Genomic DNA, 25,727 nt, shown 5'->3' with positions numbered 1-25,727 from the left:
CGTTTTTCTAGACAAGGAGCTGAAGAAGCTCTGGAGGGATCTCTTCTCAGATTTCCCACAATGCTCAGAGAGTCAGAGGGAGGAGGGGGATGATAAGAACAAGGAGCAGAGGAGGCGCGCCATACAGGGAGTGGTAGACATCACAAAGCTCTGCCTGATGGAGATGAACCAGGAGGAACTGGCCGACAAGCTGGGGAGTGGTAAGATACTCATATATAGGTTAAATGGTTTGATCCAGATATGTAGGGTCATTGTGGGGGTATCAGGTTGCATGGTTTGATCCAGATATGTAGGGTTATTGTGGGGGTATCAGCTTAAAGAATTTTAAACATTAAACTGCAGATCAACAGCAGAATAATTCAGTGAAAGAGATGCACCACTATCTTCTTCTATTAGGTTAGCAAGTCACTGATACCACTGATACTCAACAACGACAGCACTACTAATAAAGTTATAAGATCCATCTAAAGTAGAATTGTATAGTACTTTTTTCTTTACACAAGTAATATTGCTTGGAAATATGAATGGTATGTTTCTTCTGGTTTGGGATTTAGGAGCTGTTGCGGTCCAGTGGCAACATGAACTCAAGGCTCATCTGAAGAAGAAGTTCCACTGTGTGTTTGAGGGAATCGCTAGAGCCGGAGAGCAGAGACCTCTGAATGAGATCTACACAGAGCTCTTCATCACAGAGAGAGGCAGTGGAGAGGTCAACAAGGAACACGAGGTCAGACTGATTGAAAAGGCATCCAGGAAAACAGCCAATGAGGAAACACCAATCAGATGTGAAGACATCTTTAAACCTGGACAAGATAAACCAATCAGAACAATTATGACAACCGGAGTGGCCGGCATTGGTAAAACTCTCTTAACCCACAAGTTCACTCTGGACTGGGCAGAAGGCAAAGCCAACCAAGACATAGACTTCGCATTTCTCCTCACTTTCAGAGAGCTGAATTTACTGAAAGGGAAAGAGTTTAGCTTACTGGAACTTCTTCATCAGTTTTCTGTTGAAACCAAAGAATCAGGAATCTACAGATACGACCATGACCAAGTAGTCTTCATCTTGGATGGTCTGGATGAGTGTCGACTTCCTCTGGACTTCCAGAACAACCCGATCTGGACGGATGTCACCGAGCCGACCTCAGTGGACGTGCTGCTGACAAACATCATCAGGGGAGTCCTGCTTCCCTCTGCCCGCATCTGGGTAACCACACGCCCTGCCGCAGCCAATCAGATCCCTGCTGAGTGTGTTGACATGGTGACCGAGGTGAGAGGGTTCACCGACCCACAGAAGGAGGAGTACTTCAGGAAGAGATTCAGAGAGGGGACAATGGCCACCACAATCATCTCTCACGTCAAGAAATCTCGAAGCCTCCACATCATGTGTCACATCCCAGTCTTCTGTTGGATCACTGCTACAGTTCTAGTGGACTTCTTCAAAACATCCCAGAGAGGAGAAGAGGTGCCCAAGACCGTGACTCAGATGTACAGCCACTTCCTGAGGGTTCTGTCCATACAGGGGGACAGGAAGTATCATGGGCGAGCTGATACTGATCCACTCTGGAGTTCGGAGAGCAGGGAGATCATTGTTTCTCTGGGGAAACTGGCTTTTAACCAGCTGGAGAAAGGCCAGCTGATCTTCTACGAGGCAGACTTGGCAGAGTGTGACATCGATATCAGAGCAGCCTCAGTTTACTCAGGAGTGTTCACCCAGATCTTTAAAGAGGAGTGTGGACTGCACCAGGACAGGATGTTCTGCTTCGTCCATCTGAGCATCCAAGAGTTTCTGGCTGCCCTTTATGTCTTTCTGTCCTACATCAACACTGGTGTCAACCTGCTCTCAGAAGAACATCCAACCTCCAGGGAAGCTGAACTCCTCCCCCTCTACCAGAATGCTGTGGACAAGGCCTTACAGAGTGAGAACGGACACCTGGACTTGTTCCTCCGCTTCCTCCTGGGCCTCTCTCTAGAGACCAATCAGATGCTTCTACAAGGTCTGCTGGGACCAAGAGGAAGTAAATTACCGGGCAATCTAACTAAAAAAGATCCACCGGGACAGACAGGAAGGAGGTCACAAATCAATAACCAAATAGTCCATTACATCAAGGAGAAGATAGGTGGAGATCTCTCTCAAGAGAAAAGCATCAATCTGTTCCACTGTCTGAATGAACTGAATGACAGTTCTCTAGTGGAGGAGATCCAACAGTACCTGTCATCAGGAAGTCTCTCCACTGAATCTCTCTCCTCTGCTCAGTGGTCAGCTCTGGTCTTCATCGTACTGACATCAGAAGAGCAGCTGGACGTGTTTTACCTGAAGAAATACTCTGCTTCTGACGAGGGTCTTCTGGGGCTGCTGCCATTGGTCAAAGCCTCCAAAACATCTCTGTAGGTTCACTCATAACATATATTAAGAATACAACACTAAACATAATACTACAATATAAAAGTTATATTAAATTACAAAACATCTCTGACGGTGGACTAAGAACATGTATCGAATGCAAACAATAGAATATACATAATACTAGAATACAAAAGTTATAATAACATACAATATATATCTGTAGGCATACTTATAAAATGTTTTACGATGCACACTATATACATAATTCTATAAAAGTAATATTATGATACAGTTTTCAGAACTACAAAACAACTGTTATAGCATTTTTGTTAGTATCAACATTGTACACCTAATATGTAACTACCATTTCAAGATCTAATGTATAATCAGTTGTTCAACTATCAGAAAAGTCTTATAAAACATTTAATCACGGTTCTCAACATGTTCTGTTTTTTTGTGTGAAGGCTGAACAGCTGTAAGCTGTCAAATAGATGCTGTAAAGCTCTGGCCTCAGTTCTCAGCTCCGACTCCTCTAGTCTGAGAGAGCTCGACCTGAGTACCAATGATCTGCAGGATTCAGGAGTGAAGCTGCTCTCTGCTGGACTGGGGAGTCCACACTGTACACTGGAAACTCTCAGGTCAGTAAGTGCAAACTGTTACACCACAAGGTTCGGTTTCAGAAGACTTTTACCTTCTGCCCCCTGGTCTGAGAATCACACCTAAATGACGTCAAACTATATCAGATAATAACTCAGTACCTTTGATGACCACATGTATCAGAGTGGTGCCATTGGACACATTACACCTTTTTGTATATGTGGGATGCAAAAATGAAAAGTTTAAAAAGTAATCCCAAAGTTGCCATTGCAACTTTTCAATTATTAACACAAAATATAATAAAAGTGCGTTCCCACAATCCCCTGTTAACGGGACAGTGGTAGTTAAACAAATGAAGTCGCAGTATTTGCATCCATGAAAGTTTATCGGTCTAAATAAACCAGCAGCCAGACCAATGTAGACCCTGCCTTAGCTGAACCTCTGAAGCTGAGCAGGTGGGCTTGGTTAGTACTGGATGGGGGACCAACTGGGAACACTGAGCTGCTGCTGGAAGTGGTGTCGGTTGGTGGCCAGTAGGGGGCACTCTTCCCTCTGGCCAGAGCATAAATCCTGATGCCCCAGTGCAGTGACGGGGACACTGGGCTGTGGAAGGTGCCGTCCTTCAGAGGAGACGTAAAACCGAGGTCCTGACTCACTGAGGTTATTAAAGATCCCAGGGCACTTATCTCAAAAAGAGTAGGGGATTCCCCGGGTCCCGGCTAAAACTGACCAACCAGGCTCATTCATCTGGCCCCCTATTCATCCCCCTGTTTAAATGGATGATTCATTCATCCCCTCACTCTCCACCTCAAGCTGGTGTGTAATTGATTGATTGAAGTGATTGAAATTCTTTATTGACGCATGCACAAACGTAAGCATACAAATGAACAGGTCAAAAGGATAACACATAAAAGGACATGGGCTTATTTCCATTGAGGTCCCTTGGTAGTGTAAGCATGCATATAGGTGTATGTAAGTGTGTGTGTTAAAGGTAATGTACATGACAATGGGGTCAACAAAGTAAAATATGACAGTCCAATCACACATTCACAATTCATGTGTGGTGAGCGTTCTGGCGCCGATTGGCTGCCGTGCATCACCCATGTGGATGCTACACATTCGTGGTGGTTAGTGAGGTCCCCCCTTCACTGTAAAGCCCTATATGAAGTCAATGTAAGCTGACTTGAAAAGCGCTATATGAATATATAGTTCATTTCAAGTTCATAAATGTATAATTTTCATAGGAGAAACTCAACAATTTATTTTTTGTTGCCATGACTTTATAAGGTCTTTGTTACGTCATCATTTTTTACAGATATACTTTATATATATTTTATCTTCAGAACTTCAATTGAAGACATAAAATACAGAACAAGGTCCAACAATTTTAGATGTAGAAATACAGAACAATAAATGCAGAAATACAGAGCAACATAAAACAATTTAATATGTGTAAATACAGAACAACATAAAACTATTGATCATGTAGAAATATAGAGCAACATAATAGAATTGAATATGTAGAAATTCAGGACAACATAAATTAATATGTTGAAATACAGAACATAAATCTATTGACTATGTAGTAATACAAAACAACATAATTGAAAATGTAGATATACAAAGCATCATAAAACGATTGAATATGTAGGAATGCATAAACATAAAAAGATTGAATATGTAGGAATGCATAAACATAAAAAGATTGAATATGTAGAAATACAGATTAACATAAAACGATTGAATATGTAGAAATACAGATCAATATGTATCTGTTTAATATGTAGGAATACAGAATAAGATCAAACGTTTGAATATGTAAAGAAGCAAAGCCCCAGAGGGGTTTCATAGTCGTCCTTGTTTTGAAGCCCCCTATAAGTGTCTGAAGTCAGGAAGGGCAAGTGCCCTCAGTGTTATAGGTTTATGTAAATGAGCTTAAGCACATTTATGATGGTTTATCAAAATAAAAGGTTGAATTAATGAATCAATAGTCTCACAGAAGGAAGCATTGGGATTGATAGAGCACTGAAGGCCCTCCTTGGCTCCACAGCCCTCTGCTTCGTTAGGGCTGACTCTGTTCACACAGAGTTCAGGATCCCTACGGCCATCAGGGGACTGCTGAAGGAAGTTTGAATGTTCACAGTCATTTCCTTGAGCTCACTTCCCTGATCCCTGATAGCAGCAAGGAGAGCCGAGGCGCTAGCATCACTGGACGTCCTCCCCTCCAGTGCTGTTCGTTAGCTACACCATGTTTCTCCTGTGAGCTAGTTGGATCCTTTAAGCACTTTTAATCTCACTTCCTAACATGTTCTTTTTATTGTGTGTGCAGGCTGAATTCCTGTGATCTGTCAGAGGACTGCTGTGAAGCTCTGGCCTCAGCTCTCAGCTCCAACTCCTCTAGTCTGAGAGAGCTGGACCTGTGTTCCAATCATCTGCAGGATTCAGGAGTGAAGCTGCTCTCTGCTGGACTGGGGAGTCCACACTGTACACTGGAAACTCTCAGGTCAGTTTTACTCAACGTGCAAACAGTTCCGTATCAGGAGACTATTAAAAGACGACTATTGGCCCCTGGTTTAAGGATCAATCCTAAATGTCGTCTAAATATATAATCGAATGACTCAGTACCCTTGCTGACCACGTTTATCAGGGTGGTGCCATTGGACATATTACACCTTGTTGTATGTGCGGTGCGAAAATGAAAAGTTGAAAAGTTATCCGAGTTGCCATTGCATCTTTTCAATTATATACACAAAATATAATAATAGTGCCCTCCCACAATCTCCTGTTAACGGGGGAGTGCGAGTTAAACAAATGAAGTCACAGTATTTGCATCAATCAAAGGTTATAGGTCTACCTAGAATTATTATATTTTGGCGAGCAGCACAGGAATGACCCAACGGGAGACCCGGTTTTACAGCAGTTACACAATACACCACACGACCCGAGAGTTGCCTTTATTTATTTTTAATATGTCTTAAATTGTTTGACGTGTAAAAAAGTATAACATAACAAAGACTTTATACGCATACAAAAAATATAAATTCTTGAGTTGTTCCAATGAAAATGATATTTTTGCGATCGCGGCCGTGGTCACCGTGTCCGGGTGCCGCAAAGGATCCTGGGAGGCCCGGGGGGAGCGTCACCGCCACCAAGGGATCCTGGCTAACGAGGGCTCCAGGGGTGCTCGTAGGGTGCTAAGAGCATCGTTACTATAGCCTCAGTGGAGTCACCTGCTGGACATTCTGTGGTATTGGATGTGTTTTATTAAAACACATCCAATACCACGGAATGTACAGCTGGCACCATTTCGCAATACCTCCTAAACAGTGGTTACCGCCAATATATTACTCATAGACTACTGTAAGATTTAAAAAGCAAAGACCGAGACAGAGTCAACAACAACATAATTTATTGCAGCAATTTAAAATTCCAAAAATAAATGCGCAGCCGAAATGTACCGATCAAACGCCACGTCCCAAGGTAACCCTCAAGGCATATAATAAATTCAAATGATTCCATTCGTCTTGTGTGGGAGGTCGCTTTCGAGCTGCACTTGCTGTCTCCCTCTGATTTTAATTCAACCATCGTGGTTGGTCCTCGTATTGATCAATGACAGAAGACATACTGTACATGAATCATGCTGAGAATTTCTGCAGGCGTTTTTTGTTGCGATTGTTTGCCATAAAGCACTGAAGGCGCTTCGGCGAGGCTGTGTTGAAGTTCATTATGAATTGGACCGTGTCTAGACAGTAACGAACATCCCTGACCTTAGTGGAGTGAACAATCGAGACCGTGGTTTCTGCAGTGAACGTAGACTTCTGCGGGAAACTGTGCTGCAATGCGTGCCTGAATGCTGCGCGCTTTCCCGCTTACATTACCAGCACCATCACAAGGCGTATTTACACTGCCAAATATGCCGTCTTATGCACGCCTTTTTTTTCGCGGCACGATCCACGCGTTAACACTACCCGAGGTAAATTGCCTGCTTGAGCTAGCACCCCAATTTTTTTAATTTAGTCAGCAAAATAAAGAATATGTTGGCATTTTTGCACTTGTAAATTGTTCAACGCGTTTATAGCCTACACTGACGTGAACTCATTTTTGCATGCGGGTGACTTCATTCATAAAAAAAATAAAACATTCGGGAGTAGGCAAATTATTCTAAAGAGGTCTAAACTCTGTGCGCAGCCCCGCCTTCTCCAGTGAACCAAGAAAGCCCGCGCCGTGACGAACGGGGGATTTGACCCCCTTCGGTTTTACACAGGAAACTTAAGATAAGACGGTGAAGTCGCCGGGCATGCCAAGCTGCGACCGAACCGGCTTGGCAGTGTAAAGAGGCCTATACATCATCCTGCCCAACAATATGGGCAGGATCTAGACCATGCTCTTCTAATCGGGTCAGCAATAGCCGTGTGTCAATGCCCAGCCTCTGCCTTTGACTGATAATGAATGTATGGAACGTTGCATTTTTAATGTTTACACCAAAGATTCTAGACTAGAGAGTGCGCGCCAATCCATGAAACCTTTTAAGGAATCAGATAAAGTCTGCTCTCTTCACTGAACAAAGCATGTTTCAGAAATCAGCACATTAAGATAAATGTAGTTGTCACACAAGCTGTTTTAGATTTTTGTAATATGGAATTGTTTCAGGGGGGAAAATGCCTCGAAAAAATATACGCACAGTGCGTTCAAGATTAGGACTGACAAAGCATATGTCAGCCCAGGCCTAATCAATTGTGTTGTTATATCTTCGGCATTCATATTATTGTAGTCTATTCTTTTCGTAGGATACTCTGTCGTTAGCCTTGATGGGGACATATTTGAACCCTATTTAACCCTATTTTCCATCGACATTCCTGCGTCTCCCCCTCCTATAGAGCCCATTCCAGCACCGTGTCAGTGGACAGTTGCAAGCCTACAAACGTCTTAGAGCAATGCACGCGCGTTCATGTTAAGAAGAGTTTCAGGAAACGTTGCCTTTTTTTTTTACACACACACACGGACACACGCGAGCGCGCACGCACGCACGCACGCACGCACGCACGCACGCACGCACGCACGCACGCACACACACGAATACTCACACACACACACGAATACTCACACACACACACACACACACACACACACACACGACTCCCTTGGTGGCGGTGCCGCTTCCCCCCGAGGCTCCCAGGATCCTTTGCGGCACCCGGACACGGTGACCACGGCCGTGATCACCACAATATAATTAACAGAAGAATAATGTATCATTTTTATATAACTATCAGAAAAGAAAAGTTTCTGATAGCTAACTATCAGAAAAGTCGCCTAAAACATTAAATCAGGGTTCCTAACATGTTCTGTTTATTGTGTGTGCAGGCTGATTGGCTGTCATCTGTCAAAGAGATGCTGTAAAGCTCTGGCCTCAGTTCTCAGCTCCAACTCCTCTAGTCTGAGAGGGCTGGACCTGAGTACCAATGATCTGCAGGATTCAGGAGTGAAGCTGCTCTCTGCTGGACTGGGGAGTCCACACTGTACACTGGAGACTCTCAGGTCAGTTTTATTCAATGTGCAAACCTTTACAGCACAAGAGTCTTTATAAAAAAACAAAGTACAAAAAAACTTCAATAAAGACATTTAATGTAGAATGTACAGTTTACTATTTTTTATTATTATTATTCTACCTATTCACATGTAGTGTGTGGAGGTCGCTTTCGAGCTGCACTTGCTGTCTCCCTCTGATTTTAATTCAACCATCGTGGTTGGTCCTCGTATTGATCAATGACAGAAGACATACTGTACATGAATCATGCTGAGAATTTCTGCAGGCGTTTTTTGTTGCGATTGTTTGCCATAAAGCACTGAAGGCGCTTCGGCGAGGCTGTGTTGAAGTTCATTATGAATTGGACCGTGTCTAGACAGTAACGAACATCCCTGACCTTAGTGGAGTGAACAATCGAGACCGTGGTTTCTGCAGTGAACGTAGACTTCTGCGGGAAACTGTGCTGCAATGCGTGCCTGAATGCTGCGCGCTTTCCCGCTTACATTACCAGCACCATCACAAGGCGTATTTACACTGCCAAATATGCCGTCTTATGCACGCCTTTTTTTTCGCGGCACGATCCACGCGTTAACACTACCCGAGGTAAATTGCCTGCTTGAGCTAGCACCCCAATTTTTTTAATTTAGTCAGCAAAATAAAGAATATGTTGGCATTTTTGCACTTGTAAATTGTTCAACGCGTTTATAGCCTACACTGACGTGAACTCATTTTTGCATGCGGGTGACTTCATTCATAAAAAAAATAAAACATTCGGGAGTAGGCAAATTATTCTAAAGAGGTCTAAACTCTGTGCGCAGCCCCGCCTTCTCCAGTGAACCAAGAAAGCCCGCGCCGTGACGAACGGGGGATTTGACCCCCTTCGGTTTTACACAGGAAACTTAAGATAAGACGGTGAAGTCGCCGGGCATGCCAAGCTGCGACCGAACCGGCTTGGCAGTGTAAAGAGGCCTATACATCATCCTGCCCAACAATATGGGCAGGATCTAGACCATGCTCTTCTAATCGGGTCAGCAATAGCCGTGTGTCAATGCCCAGCCTCTGCCTTTGACTGATAATGAATGTATGGAACGTTGCATTTTTAATGTTTACACCAAAGATTCTAGACTAGAGAGTGCGCGCCAATCCATGAAACCTTTTAAGGAATCAGATAAAGTCTGCTCTCTTCACTGAACAAAGCATGTTTCAGAAATCAGCACATTAAGATAAATGTAGTTGTCACACAAGCTGTTTTAGATTTTTGTAATATGGAATTGTTTCAGGGGGGAAAATGCCTCGAAAAAATATACGCACAGTGCGTTCAAGATTAGGACTGACAAAGCATATGTCAGCCCAGGCCTAATCAATTGTGTTGTTATATCTTCGGCATTCATATTATTGTAGTCTATTCTTTTCATAGGATACTCTGTCGTTAGCCTTGATGGGGACATATTTGAACCCTATTTAACCCTATTTTCCATCGACATTCCTGCGTCTCCCCCTCCTATAGAGCCCATTCCAGCACCGTGTCAGTGGACAGTTGCAAGCCTACAAACGTCTTAGAGCAATGCACGCGCGTTCATGTTAAGAAGAGTTTCAGGAAACGTTGCCTTTTTTTTTTACACACACACACGGACACACGCGAGCGCGCACGCACGCACGCACGCACGCACGCACGCACGCACGCACGCACGCACACACACGAATACTCACACACACACACACACACACACACACACACACACGACTCCCTTGGTGGCGGTGCCGCTTCCCCCCGAGGCTCCCAGGATCCTTTGCGGCACCCGGACACGGTGACCACGGCCGTGATCACCACAATATAATTAACAGAAGAATAATGTATCATTTTTATATAACTATCAGAAAAGAAAAGTTTCTGATAGCTAACTATCAGAAAAGTCGCCTAAAACATTAAATCAGGGTTCCTAACATGTTCTGTTTATTGTGTGTGCAGGCTGATTGGCTGTCATCTGTCAAAGAGATGCTGTAAAGCTCTGGCCTCAGTTCTCAGCTCCAACTCCTCTAGTCTGAGAGGGCTGGACCTGAGTACCAATGATCTGCAGGATTCAGGAGTGAAGCTGCTCTCTGCTGGACTGGGGAGTCCACACTGTACACTGGAGACTCTCAGGTCAGTTTTATTCAATGTGCAAACCTTTACAGCACAAGAGTCTTTATAAAAAAACAAAGTACAAAAAAACTTCAATAAAGACATTTAATGTAGAATGTACAGTTTACTATTTTTTATTATTATTATTCTACCTATTCACATGTAGTCCGGCTTTTTTTTAAAGCTTATTATTAGAATTTAAACATAAAAAAAATTAACATTGGCGTAACTTCTCTTTCAATTATGGAAAATGTTAAAGACATTAACACAGTAACATGGTCTTTTATTTTGTGTGTGAAGGCTGACTGGCTGTCATCTGTCAGAGAGATGCTGTGAAGCTCTGGCCTCAGTTCTCAGCTCCAACTCCTCTAGTCTGAAAGAGCTGGACCTGAATACCAACGATCTGCAGGATTCAGGAGTGAAGCTGCTCTCTGCTGGACTGGGGAGTCCACACTGTACACTGGAAACTCTCAGGTCAGGGTTAGGGTTAAATGTGTCTTTAGGTTGTTTGATAGTAAGGGATAATCCAGGACTAGGTGGGCTGTTATCTAAAAGAACAGACGACACGTGTCTAAAGCCCAGTTCAGACCAAAGATTAGCCTCGCAACGACTTGCAACTCGCAACTCCTTCCAACTCCTTGCGACGAGACGGGCTGCGACGTTCTAAAAATGGGGCAGTTCAAACTGCTGCACCGGGCGGCGACGTCAGGTGGTTTCCCTAGCAACTGTGAACGCTCTGGCACAGCTGAGAGCCGCAACAGCATCAGCATCACGCTAAAAAGTAGCCTAACTTAGGTTTGCGATTAGGTTGCTTGAGCTTGCACCCCAATTTAGCCTCCCGGACCCTACACACACATTGGCGGTTTATTGGGTTTCATTCTGATGTAAATGCGACGGCTCCGCGGTTCCGGGGGGGGGGGGGGGGGGGGGGGGGGGGGTTTGGGTAGAGGTGTTGCTGCGCTGTCTCCACAGAGACAACGCAGCGATATCATCATGAGCAGTTCTAACTTTGTAGAGAGATTTCTATTTGCAAAAACTGTTGGTTTATTTTTATTGATCCCCTTCGAGAATTTGTGTGCAAATGGGGGGGGACTAGGCTATATTCTCGCCTTCCTACTTTGTAAAGCGCATTGTAGGCCTGTTGCTTTTGGGCCGATACTGTGCCCATTCCTTGATTCGTTCTGCCGCAGCACTCCAAACAATTAATTTTATTCCAATGTTCGTCAAATCCACTCCAATAGTGGTCCTGCATTGAGTTGAAATCCAACTCTAATGAATATATGGTACAGTTTTAAGTTTCAAGAATATTTATACATTCCCAGGGCATGTTAAATGAGTGCATGCCATGCCACTCATAACACACTTGTAAAATGCAGTCGTCAATTGATGGAATGGGTTATTTCATACATCATCACAAACAAAATTTGGATTTAATCAAATAAATTACAGATAAATATAATACTGAAATGGCCACTTTTTGGTTGAACACATTTGAAGGAAATAATTACGATTCCCCAATGTTGACCTGAAGTTAGGGTTAGGGTCACGCTGCTGCAACTCTTCCCCTGCGACGTTCCAAAACAGCCTCGTTGCGAGGTGAATCTTTGGTCTGAACTGGGCTTAAGATCCCCACCGGATTCAGCATCATTATTCATTTGTAGACTGGGGTCAACATGTCAGTGGAGCAGAGATGGGACAACCCTGTCTCGTCAAAATTACGTTCCCAGAGAACTATTCGGCATTCTCAATTACGTTTGTCATAAAACGTATTTTTTCCGCGATTACGTGTTATTGAACGTATTGCAAATACGTTCGTCCTCAGCCTATTTTTGGCCATTTATTAACCTCTAGGATTATGTTTGGTTGAAACGTATCCCAGATAGGTTAAATGTCAACGTATAGCACATTATTGTCATTAAGGCATATCTTCCTTTCAGGGAACGTTTCATTTAACGTATTTTGTCTGAAAAATGTATCTTGGCCGTGAATACGTGTTATTGAACATATCGCAAATACGTTCGTTGTCAACCTATTTTTTGCCATTCATTTACCTCTGGGATTATGTTTGGTTGAAACGTATCCCAAATATGTTAAATGTCAACGTATAGCACATTATTGTCATTAAGGCATATTTCCCTTTCGGGAAACGTTTCATTGAACGTTATTTTGTCCCTGATTACGTCTTATTGAACATATTGCAAATAGGTTCGTTCTCAACATTTTTGTTGTTCTTTATTTAAGCTACCTCTTGGATTACATAGGCTACATTTAATTGAAACGTATCCTTAATAGGCTACGTTAAATTTCGATAACACATTATTGTCAGCATATAGGCATAGGTCTACCTCTCGGGGAAGCGTACGTTTGATTGTAATGTTAATAGTCCAACGTTATATCAACATGTCACAAGAGGAGAAATTAGCTGCTGACGGGGTAACTGTAGGAGCGGGGGTTGCTTTGTTGATTTCTTTATCTAGGGCTATAGCTGTGGTCAAAGCGGGAAGTGTGCGTTGTCTGGGCGGCTGCCTGAACTGAGCTGCAGGAAATTATGTTCACACGTTTCTTCATTCATTCATGAAGGCTATACCGGTGAACGGTGACGTCAGACTCACGCCCACCTACAAACCAATCAATGTCCAGTATCAGCCTGTCCTCTCGGAAATACGACCACGTAGGTGGTTTGTTCCGCCACAGATTACGACCCATTGGAATTTATCCAAAACGAGCGAACGAGGCCCTCTACATGTGCGGGCAACCCTTTCTCATCAAAATTACGTTCCCAGAGAACTATTCGGCATTCTCAATTACGTTTGTCTAAAAAACGTATTTTGTCCGTGATTACGTTTTATTGAACATATTGTAATGACCTCGCCGGTGACATAACGATGTCGAGTCATTAGTAATTGAAGGAACTTTTTATGGACCAAAACCAGGTCACTGAAACCCGTAACCAACGGCAGAAATCCCACCCAAAACAAACCCCGGTTACCCCGGTAACCCCCAACACGGTCTCACTCACGTGCAGGCCCCCACCCTGTGTTCTTCCAAGGCCCTCCCCCAGCTGACCTAATGATTCGCCCCCACACTGATTGACAAGAAGAACATTACAATACATGCACACAGAACAACCGGCATAACGGACAACGAAATACAATGCAACACATGAAACACTATTGGCCTCTTGTGTCGCTAAAGGAAAGGCATGTTGATGCGATTGATTTGTTTTGTTTTTAAGCTCCTCCAGCCTCCCCTCAGCCCCGTATAAACAAAGCTGTAAATAGCTAAACTACACTAAACTATTTAACTGTCCCAGGGTCGCTACAATATCGTAAATACGAATTCGTTCTCAGCCTATTTTTGCCATTTATTTACCTTGTTACTATGGCAGAATAAAGAATAAATTCATGCATTATCATTCTACTTGAACATGTGTTTTTACAGTATAGAGTTGTGGAGAGGGATGACGTATGTTGGCAAACCCGGAAGTGAGCGTCGCCCTCGGTTCCCTTGACAAAAAGCCAACGGGTTTTCCATTGGATTTTGGATTATTGCAGAAAAATCCTCAACTCCTCAAAAACGGAAAATAAATAAATAAATAAAAATAACCGTGCTCCAAAGAACGAAGTGTAAACCAATGCATTCTGAATGGGAGTGTTTCTCCGATTTTTCCATGCTACACAACGAAATGTAAACCCATGCAAATAAAGACTTCATGGTCATAATAATTTAAATATCATTAATCTACTACTGAGTGTGTAGGGAGGTATTCTATTTTTTTCAACGGGGCTGAATCCAGTCACTTGACCGTCATGGTTGCTATGGTGGTTGCTATCGACCGCCCCCTCTAATACTCGTGGCTCTAAAAACCACGCGGCAAAGGAGCTGCCGTCAATTGGGTTGTTTTTGTCGTAAACTAGGGTCCGATGGTTGAAAAATAGACAGATATTCCAAGGTATCCTTAAAAGGCAGCTTGGATGTGTTTATTTTCTGCAGTTTAGACTTCTTCTATAACTAATTTCTGAAAGCAAAACACCAAGCTCATTGATTTAACGAGGGAGGGTTATTTGAAACAATTTATTAAATAAATATTTGTGAGAGGTCATTCCTTCTCCTGATTTTACTTCCTATTTATGTCTAGGCGTAAACCCCTACTGTCCACAAGCATCCCCCCCTCCCCATATGGATTTCGAGAATTGTTGCCACGTCCCAGTGGTGGAGGTATCATATATATATGAAAGAGGGCATTCAATTATAGCCTAATGATCAATTAGGAGGGCGAAGCCCTAAAGGAAGTGATGCAATAGGTGACTGAGTCGACAATATTTAAGTAAGCTGTAAAGCGTCTCTTATATATCAAAGGGGGTCTCAAAGGACGCATACGCTTCAACCTGTGGCTCCATACAGGAAATGACTCAGCAAGTGCTCCATCTCGTTGCAACTCACCCAGCGGCTCGCTTGCAAGATTTTGGCCTGAAGTTCTTCCCAGACCTACACCCTAGCCATCCAACATGCATATCTGAGAATCAGGCCTCTCTTTAATAATGACAAAACGTTATGAGAGAAACACACATTCACTTTTTGTTATCTCATAAGCGGCGTGGTGCCGGCTCCTTTTGACCTTTTGACCCCCGACTTCAAAAACGTGGCCACAGGCCAGCTGTGTCTACACACCTTTAGCCACAAATGTACACCTCCATCCCACAGAAAATGGGGACTAGAAACTAACCTCTGTCTTATGTACATTTACTGTACTGTTGGAGGTCACGCCCCTTTGCCGACCTTTTCGAGATAGCTAGGGATGCTCAAATGTTTACACACATTTCCCGGGGCCCCGTGAACGACATATCCGAGATTTGGAGTTCTAGCCCTTAGAGAAAAAAAGGCCCTTCCTGCCCGAAACTTGGCCTGGTCAGACCCCGAGGGCAGGCCCCCCCTTCCTGCCCTCGGGGTCCGACCGGGCCAAGTTTCGGTGTGGAGGTCCCTGTTAGGCCCTAGAATAAGGTATTAAAATTTCAGGGCGGTAGGACCTTCCCATCTCAAAAACTGTTTTTCCACCACATTCTGAACCATTAGGTCTTGCAGGCTACACTTCTGAGGGGCTTTGTCCAAATGACACTCCATTTGGGAAAACTTTTTTTCTCTAAGGGCTAGAACTCCAAATCTCGGATATGTCGTTCACGGGGCCCCGGGAAATGTGTGTAAACATTTTAGCATCCCTAGCTATCTCGAAAAGGTTGGCAAAGGGGCGTGACCTCCAACAGTACAGTAAATGTACATAATAATAATAATAATAATAAATTGTATTTATAATGCACTTTATATTCAAGAATCTCAAAGTGCTTCAGAGAAAAAAATACCAAAAATAAATAATAAGGAGAAAATACTATTAAAAAGGGGGAACCTCAAAGAAAGTTTAGCTAAATGCTCTTTTAAAGAGATGGGTTTTGAGGTTCCGTTTAAAAAGAGCTGTAGTCTGTGGAGCCCTCAGGTGGTCAGGGAGGGCGTTCCATAGTCTAGGGGCAGCAGCAGAAAAGGCCCGATCACCCATGGTGCACAGCTTCGTATGTCGGGTTTGGAGGGTGTGAGTGGATCCTGAACGGAGTGTACGTGAGTTTGTCGGCGGGGTGAGGAGTTCCTGAAGGTAGAGGGGGGCAAGTCCGTGAAGGCACTGGTGGGTGAGGAGGGAGACCTTGTACTCAATTCTGAGTGAGACAGGGAGCCAGTGCAGTGATTTCAGGATGGGGGTGATGTGGTCATGCTTGCGCACCCTCATCAGGACCCTGGCAGCACTGTTTTGAATGTATTGGAGCCTCTGGATGCTCTTGCCAGGGATCCCAATGAGGAGTGCATTGCAGTAGTCCAACCTGGAGGAGACAAAGGCATGGACGAGCTTCTCTGCATCAGCCAGGGTGAGTGATTGGCGGAGTTTGGCGATGTTCCTGAGGTGGTATAAAGCTGTCTTACAGAGGTGTTTGATGTGGGTGTCAAAATTAAGTTGTGGGTCCATTTTAACACCGAGGTTGGTGACGGATGTGGAAAGGGGGATGTTTTTGCCAGAGAAGGTGATATTGGTGATGGTGGGGGAGCGGAGCTGATGTGGCGTGCCAACAAGGATGGCTTCCGTTTTATGGCTGTTAAGTTGTAGGAAGTTGAGCTTCATCCACGCCTCTATCTCCTCCAGGCAGGTGGTCAGTGTGGATGTTGGCAGAGGGGCAGAAGAAGTGGGGGTTGTCCTGATGTAGAGCTGTGTATCATCAGCATAGCAGTGGTAAGACAAGCCATGCCTGCTAATGACACTACCCAGGGGGAGCATGTACAGTGAGAACAGTGTGGGGCCCAACACCGAGCCCTGGGGGACACCGCAGGTGACGTTGTTGGTGTGTGATTTTGCTTTGCCCAGGGCAACGTGCTCAGTTCTGTCAGTGAGGTACGAGGTGAACCAGTTCTTTACATTTCCTGATAGTCCAATGGTGTATTGCAGGCGGTGAAGGAGAATATTGTGGTCAACCGTATCAAAAGCAGCTGTTAAGTCCAGGAGGATGAGGAGAGATGGGGAGCCGGTGTCTGCTGCCATCAGGAGGTCATTTGTGACCCTGACCAAGGCTGTTTCTGTACTGTGGCCATAGCGGAAACCAGACTATGACATAAGACAGAGGTTAGTTTCTAGTCCCCATTTTTTGTGGGATGGAGGTGTACATTTGTGGCTAAAGGTGTGTAGACACAGCTGGCCTGTGGCCACGTTTTTGAAGTCGGGGGTCAAAAGGTCAAAAGGAGCCGGCACCACGCCGCTTATGAGATAACAAAAAGTGAATGTGTGTTTCTCTCATAACTTTTTGTCATTATTAAAGAGAGGCCTGATTCTCAGATATGCATGTTGGATGGCTAGGGTGTAGGTCTGGGAAGAACTTCAGGCCAAAATCTTGCAAGCGAGCCGCTGGGTGAGTTGCAACGAGATGGAGCACTTGCTGAGTCATTTCCTGTATGGAGCCACAGGTTGAAGCGTATGCGTCCTTTGAGACCCCCTTTGATATATAAGAGACGCTTTACAGCTTACTTAAATGTTGTCGACTCAGTCACCTATTGCATCACTTCCTTTAGGGCTTCGGCCTCCTAATTGATCATTAGGCTATAATTGAATGCCCTCTTTCATATATATATGATACCTCCACCACTGGGACGTGGCAACAATTCTCCAAATCCATATGGGGAGGGGGGGATGCTTGTGGACAGTAGGGGTTTACCCTAGACATAAATAGGAAGTAAAATCAGGAGAAGGAATGACCTCTCACAAATATTTATTTAATAAATTGTTTCAAATAACCCTCCCTCGTTAAATCAATGAGCTTGGTGTTTTGCTTTCAGAAATTAGTTATAGAAGAAGTCTAAACTGCAGAAAATAAACACATCCAAGCTGCCTTTTAAGGATACCTTGGAATATCTGTCTATTTTTCAACCATCGGTCCTTAGTTTACGACAAAAACAACCCAATTGACGGCAGCTCCTTTGCCGCGTGGTTTTTAGAGCCACGAGTATTAGAGGGGGCGGTCGATAGCAACCACCATAGCAACCATGACGGTCAAGTGACTGGATTCAGCCCCGTTGAAAAAAATAGAATACCTCCCTACACACTCAGTAGTAGATTAATGATATTTAAATTATTATGACCATGAAGTCTTTATTTGCATTGGTTTACATTTCGTTGTGTAGCATGGAAAAATCGGAGAAACACTCCCATTCAGAATGCATTGGTTTACACTTCGTTCTTTGGAGCACGGTTATTTTTATTTATTTATTTATTTTCCGTTTTTGAGGAGTTGAGGATTTTTCTGCAATAATCCAAAATCCAATGGAAAACCCGTTGGCTTTTTGTCAAGGGAACCGAGGGCGACGCTCACTTCCGGGTTTGCCAACATACGTCATCCCTCTCCACAACTCTATACTGTAAAAACACATGTTCAAGTAGAATGATAATGCATGAATTTATTCTTTATTCTGCCATAGTAACAAGGTAAATAAATGGCAAAAATAGGCTGAGAACGAATTCGTATTTACGATATTGTAGCGACCCTGGGACAGTTAAATAGTTTGTGTGTTATGTGTTGCATTGTATTTCGTTGTCCGTTATGCCAGTTGTTCTGTGTGCATGTATTGTAATGTTCTTCTTGTCAATCAGTGTGGGGGCGAATCATTAGGTCAGCTGGGGGAGGGCCTTGGAAGAACACAGGGTGGGGGCCTGCACGTGAGTGAGACCGTGTTGGGGGTTGCCGGGGTAACCGGGGTTTGTTTTGGGTGGGATTTCTGCCGTTGGTTACGGGTTTCAGTGACCTGGTTTTGGTCCATAAAAAGTTCCTTCAATTACTAATGACTCGACATCGTTATGTCACCGGCGAGGTCATTACAATATGTTCAATAAAACGTAATCACGGACAAAATACGTTTTTTAGACAAACGTAATTGAGAATGCCGAATAGTTCTCTGGGAACGTAATTTTGATGAGAAAGGGTTGCCCGCACATGTAGAGGGCCTCGTTTGCTCGTTTTGGATAAATTCCAATGGGTCGTAATATGTGGCGGAACAAACCACCTACGTGGTCGTATTTCCGAGAGGACAGGCTGATACTGGACATTGATTGGTTTGTAGGTGGGCGTGAGTCTGACGTCACCGTTCACCGGTATAGCCTTCATGAATGAATGAAGAAACGTGTGAACATAATTTCCTGCAGCTCAGTTCAGGCAGCCGCCCAGACAACGCACACTTCCCGCTTTGACCACAGCTATAGCCCTAGATAAAGAAATCAACAAAGCAACCCCCGCTCCTACAGTTACCCCGTCAGCAGCTAATTTCTCCTCTTGTGACATGTTGATATAACGTTGGACTATTAACATTACAATCAAACGTACGCTTCCCCGAGAGGTAGACCTATGCCTATATGCTGACAATAATGTGTTATCGAAATTTAACGTAGCCTATTAAGGATACGTTTCAATTAAATGTAGCCTATGTAATCCAAGAGGTAGCTTAAATAAAGAACAACAAAAATGTTGAGAACGAACCTATTTGCAATATGTTCAATAAGACGTAATCAGGGACAAAATAACGTTCAATGAAACGTTTCCCGAAAGGGAAATATGCCTTAATGACAATAATGTGCTACACGTTGACATTTAACATATTTGGGATACGTTTCAACCAAACATAATCCTAGAGGTAAATGAATGGCAAAAAATAGGTTGACAACGAACGTATTTGCGATATGTTCAATAACACGTATTCACGGCCAAGATACATTTTTCAGACAAAATACGTTAAAAGAAACGTTCCCTGAAAGGAAGATATGCCTTAATGACAATAATGTGCTATACGTTGACATTTAACCTATCTGGGATACGTTTCAACCAAACATAATCCTAGAGGTTAATAAATGGCCAAAAATAGGCTGAGGACGAACGTATTTGCAATACGTTCAATAACACGTAATCGCGGAAAAAATACGTTTTATGACAAACGTAATTGAGAATGCCGAATAGTTCTCTGGGAACGTAATTTTGACGAGACAGGGTTGGATGGGAGGAGGGAGGCCAAGAGGCCAGAGGAGGAACAGAACTTTAGAGGACGAGGATTCTAGGAACATCATTTTTATTTTTTAAGGGTTGTTTATTTTTGCTGTCTTGTCAGCTGCTAGTGTGTCATTAGTTAACAGGTTATTCTAGCTGACAGAACACTGGCCAGCTGATGCGTTGGTGAGGGGTTGCTATTAGGGATGGGCATTTGAAGAAATTTCCTTGATCGAGCATCGCTAGAGTTATCGATCAATTATCGATTAATCATTAACTTTTTTCTAGGCTATATTGAAATTCCCGTTGGTAGAAAATGCAGCATGTTTTTATCAATGAAATCTTTATTCCAACAATAATGTATGGGCCAACATTAATACAATACAGTTAACTTGAAGACCTACAACTGTTTAGCAGTTTTAAAATAATAAATACAGGCATTATAGGTTATAGGCCTATGCGGCGCTCGTAAAGTCCGAACAATGCGCCTACAGGCGCTCTTAAAGGTTTGAAAACGATTCAACAAGACTAAATCTGTAGCCTATTCCAATTACAATAAGTAGCCAACTTATCGGACAACAATAATCAAACAAAGGCAGTAGGCTAAAAGTGGGCATTAAACGGTATAACTGTTTTGAAAAAACGGGGGAAAAAAGGCCGACATTATAGGCTGCAGCCGGCGCGCGGAAAAGGCTCGCAACAAAAAGATGAGCCACCCATTTACAAACAATTGCATGAACTAGTCTATCTAAAAGCAATACCTTATTGAACATATATAAGGCTGAACTTGTTGCTAAAATATCACAGTTTTGGCAAAATGTAACGACTCCAAGAGGCACCAAGCCGAAAGAAAAGCGGAGCGAGAGACAACACATTAAGAAAAAAAAGAGCGACTCACGTACGGTGGTGACTTTCCCTACTGTCCATAGCATAACTCCAGCCTACATATTTTTGTTTAGGAATATAAGCATGTTAACATGCTCGCGGGTCAGACGCGAACGCAGCCTTGTAACTGTCAGTCCAGCAGCAGAAAACACCCGCTCTGACGGGACTGAAGTTGCGGGGATGCAGAGGTATTGTCGCGCTAACTTTGACAGGAACCTTCTTCCATTAACTTTCCACCAGTCGGCAGGGTGGTATTTCTCCCGCATAGTGATATTCAATTAAGACTCACAGTATGCAACACAACGTCCTTTTGATCGATAACAATATAAATTGATCGACGCATTTTTTAACGATCGATTATCGAGCATCGATTAATTATGCCCATCCCTAGTTGCTATACTGTTAACTGCTAGCATGTTATGTATGTTATATGTGATGTAACTCTGACCAGCTCATGTGAGGGTTAGGGTTAGGGGTTGCTGTCTGTATGTTATGGGTGTTATGTGTTATATGTTATGTAACTCTGAGGAGTTGCCATTAGTGTAGACATGAGGCTCGGTGATGGTGGCTCTAGACGGGCTGTGATCTGAATTAAATCATAAAGCTTTAAGTTGTCCATCATATGGAATTAATACTTTATTAATCTGTTTACTTCAGTAAGAAATATTCTCTTCCAGATAGAATAAATAAAGGTGTGTGTGTGTGTGTGTGTGTGTGTGTGTGTGTGTGTGTGTGTGTGTGTGTGTGTGTGTGTGTGTGTGTGTGTGTGTGTGTGTGTGTGTGTGTGTGTGTGTGTGTGTGTGTAGGTTGTCTGGCTGCCTGGTCACACAGGAAGGCTGTGCTTCTCTGGCCTCCGCTCTGAGCTCCAACCCCTCCCATCTGAGAGAGCTTGACCTGAGCTACAATCACCCAGGAGACTCAGGAGCTGCGCTGCTCTCTGCTGGACTGGAGGATCCACGCTGGAGACTGGACACTCTCAGGTATGGCGAGGACAGCTCACCATTCAGAGAAAATGCCTCCTACAAGGATTCAACCCTCTGCTAGATGAAGTTGTTTGAAAAGGCAGCTGTAACTTATGTTGTGTAGAAAGTGATGAGACGGCAGATGATGATGGTGAATGTTTCAACATGCTGCTCTCACTTTGTTTCCCCCCCAGTGTGGAGCACGGTGGAGTGTGGAGGCTGAAACCAGCTCTAGAGAAGTGTAAGTGTCTGTTTGATTCATCACAACGCACACTAACTATTGAGAGGGAAAGTCCATCCACACAGCAGGAGGTGACGTCTGTTCATTCAGATATCTGGGAATGAAGCTGATGACTGACATCATGTATCTTACATATATAAACATTAACATAATTGCTGTGATTATATCATGAGTGATGATTTTACAACATTGGACATAACACCATAATAATCAGGATACTGTTAATCATAATTACATGTCTATTTTATATTCAAAAACTATTAAATTAAACTATCATCTTGTCACCATTATAATAATTATAATATTGTTTTAATTCCTGTCATTACATTAGCTATGGCACATAATAATCATATTAACATGTTTTGAATGATGCATGTGTTTCACCTTAGATTTAAATTAGAGCTGGTGATGCTGTTTATCTAATATTGATGACGATGATGATGATGATAATTATAATTAATAATATTGGTTTAGCAGCCTAATCATGTTTCTCCCGTCAGATGCCTGTGAACTCACACTGGACCCAAACACAGCCTTCAGACGACTCTCTCTGTCTGAGGACAGCAGGAAGGTGACGCGGGTTGAAGAGGACCAGTCGTATCCGGATCACCCAGAGAGGTTTGACCCCTGGGACCAGGTGTTGTGTAGAGAGGGTCTGACTGGCCGCTGCTACTGGGAGGTAGAGTGGGGAGGACGGGTTAATATAGGAGTGGCATACAGAGGAATGACAAGGAGAGGAGGGGGTAGTGACGCCGTGCTTGGATGGAGCAACAAGTCCTGGAGTCTTGATTGTTATGACGACGGTGCTGCTGCTCCCTACACTGCCTCTCACAACAGTAGTAGAACAGTCCTACGTCTCACACCCCCCCCTCACTCTAACAGAGTAGGAGTGTATCTGGACCGGCCCGCTGGCTCTCTGTCCTTCTACAGAGTGTCCCCAGGTGGAGGGGGGTCCTCAGACACACTGACACTCCTCCACACCTTCCAGGCCTCCTTCACCCAGGAGGTCCTCCTCCCTGGGTTTGGGTTAGTTAACAGTGGTTCCTCAGCGTCTCTGTGAGTGTCCATTGTAGACACACAAACACACACATGTAGACAGTCATAAACACACCCAAACCAACAAACACATATGTACATAGAAATTAACACACACACACACACACACAAACAAACACATCGTTCATGACTCTATAAACACACACAAGCACACACAAACAAACACATCGCACTCTATAAATACACACACACACACACACGTACACAGGCTTATTCACACACACACACACACACACCCACAGCAGGTCAGTGTGCCGGTGGTAAGCAGCAGGTAACATCAGTGTCTCTCGTGGTTCATCTCTCAGCCCTCTCTGTGTTCAGCTGGGCTGCTGAGCGTCAGATTAGAGGGGGCCGCTTGGGTCTGGGGGGTCCTCACAGTCCTGACGTTGTTGAGGACCAGCTGTTAGGGGGACGTTTGAATACCTGTGGACCCATGGACGTACCTGTAGTGCATCGGGTTGTTGAGCAGCAGCTGTTGGTGCTCTGAGGGGTCAACCCGTTCAGTGGAAGTACAACACTTTGGGATTGATTTAAATGCTCCTCTGAACTCCAAATGCTGCATTTTATTGGGCTTCTGGAAGGTTCAGCATAAACCATGAAAGGAAGATCTTCCTTTGGGTTAAGCAGGTTGTACAAAGATTTACTTTCTAAGGTAAAATGTGTTTTAAATGTTTATTGAGTGTTATTTTACTACAATATTTTATATATTTTCAACATCGTTTTGAAGGAATCCAAAATCAGTTTATATTTTGCCATGCCTGACATGGAACGTGATTTAAAGCAGATTTAACAACATAATCATGAATGATGATAAGAGTTCTATGTCAAAGGGTAACAATGTTGTAAATTACTTTCAACGGATGATCGTTTCTTTGTGTTCTTTTGGGAACAAGTCAACATGTTCAGTCATTAAAGATGCCTTATGATTTGTAATTGTTCATAAATCATAATGTTAATAAACTACTCAGTGCGTCAAATGAACGTTCTCGTGTGTTCAGACGATTCTTCCCGGTAGTTCAGTTGAAATCCTCCAAGTCTTCTGGAGTCGTTTCCTCCAACACAACAGTGGAGTCTCCATTCACCCCTTCATCACTGTGGAGGGAGGATATTACCACACACAACAGTGGAGTCAGATTTTTTTAACCACACACGCATATACAAAAACAAAAAGTAAGTAAAAAGGTGGCGAGCCTATCTGGCGAGCTAACCAGCTAGGCTCTGGCGAGCCTAGCCTATCTGGCGAACTCTGCTCTCTGATTGGTTCAGAGACAGCAGGCCTGTGGTAATGCATCAGGCCCTTAGATGGTAGTTCACGTTACATGGTGCAAAGGTTTCCTTACGTCCTCATCTCCATCCTCACCCTTGCTGGATGCACTCCTCCAGGTAGTACCACACACACACACACGCACACCTTGTCAATCAAAATCAAACCATATTCATATTTTTCTTGATACATTTTGGGGCCGATAAGGTGCTGTGATTTTTGTAGTTTCCCAGATTATCAATCTCTTCAATTTTGATACATTTTTTTCTGTTAATATACAATGCAGATGTTTTGTCATTTTGAGAACGCAAATATCTGCTGACCTTCTCCCCGAAATCGAAGCAGGGCGAGGGGAAGGTCATGTCCTGGCTGCTGAAGGACAGTCGACGGAGGTCTTGTGGATGAGGGCGTCGCCTCATTCCCGGGGTCAGGATCCCCCGCCTCTCCATGTAGGAGCACCCGTTGGGGTAGGAGCCCAAAGGTCAACAGGCTGACCCCCACATCCAGACCGTTGTCTGCCCCCTCCGCGTTCAACACCCGGCTCATCAGACCCTCTGATAAACACACTCATGGTTCTCTGGTTAGACACACGTCATACGATGACCGATTACCAACATTTCAGACCGACTACCTGAAGACTAAAACTCCATCCGCAGACCAAATGTCGATGATATGCAAGAAAAGCAACAGAGCCACGATGTCTGGATGCAGGGGTTTGACTCAGGGCAGAGCAAGCAGGGACTGGGGGAATAGGAATCCATTCATGGGAGAACCGGGACTCTTTGATTAAGCGATACTTGATTGAGCAACGTTGTCAGATTGACACAAATCAGTACCTTCCTATAGAGTGTGCTCTATAGGAAAGTACTGATTTGTGTCTCTCTGACAACATTGCTCAATAGAGTATCGCTTAATGTTATGCATGCTCGACAATCGTCCATTTGCATTGAGGACCTGTAGAACAGAAACCACCACGTAAACCTTCCAGAAAGATCGAAATACCGTTCCACAATATTTACAGAATCTCAGTATTTACACAACGGCTTTTCATACCGCATCGTCCTGGCTGATTCCAGACCCTAGGAGAGACTGCGGTGGGCGGGGCAAGGGGGGACGTGAACCAATCACCTTCAGGGAAGCCAGAGATGGAGAGGATGTCCTCCAGCTGGACCTTGGCC

General features: G+C 43.8%; 2 protein-coding genes across 2 annotated transcripts; both read left to right on the top strand.

The window, feature by feature from the left end:
* The first annotated feature begins 95 nt into the window (after positions 1-95).
* LOC115537719 (NLR family CARD domain-containing protein 3-like) lies at positions 96-3,082 on the top strand. Its single transcript, XM_030349767.1, has 3 exons — positions 96-200; positions 555-2,385; positions 2,809-3,082. Exons 1-3 carry the CDS (start codon positions 158-160, stop codon positions 3,065-3,067), a joined length of 2,133 nt encoding a protein of 710 aa, XP_030205627.1. The 5' UTR covers positions 96-157; the 3' UTR covers positions 3,068-3,082.
* A 2,204-nt stretch (positions 3,083-5,286) lies between these two features.
* On the top strand, positions 5,287-24,266 carry LOC115537743 (stonustoxin subunit beta-like; the record flags this gene model as incomplete). Its single annotated transcript, XM_030349800.1, has 4 exons — positions 5,287-5,444; positions 21,833-22,006; positions 22,183-22,229; positions 22,730-24,266. Coding segments are annotated over 4 exons (939 nt in total), but the record flags the coding sequence as incomplete, so codon positions are not given.
* Positions 24,267-25,727: the final 1,461 nt, after the last annotated feature.

This window comes from Gadus morhua, chromosome 23, assembly GCF_902167405.1.
Source record: "Gadus morhua chromosome 23, gadMor3.0, whole genome shotgun sequence".
Classification (NCBI taxonomy): Eukaryota; Metazoa; Chordata; class Actinopteri; order Gadiformes; family Gadidae; genus Gadus; species Gadus morhua.
The sequence above is the reverse complement of the archived record's forward strand: the minus strand, read 5'-3'. Positions and strand labels throughout refer to the sequence as shown.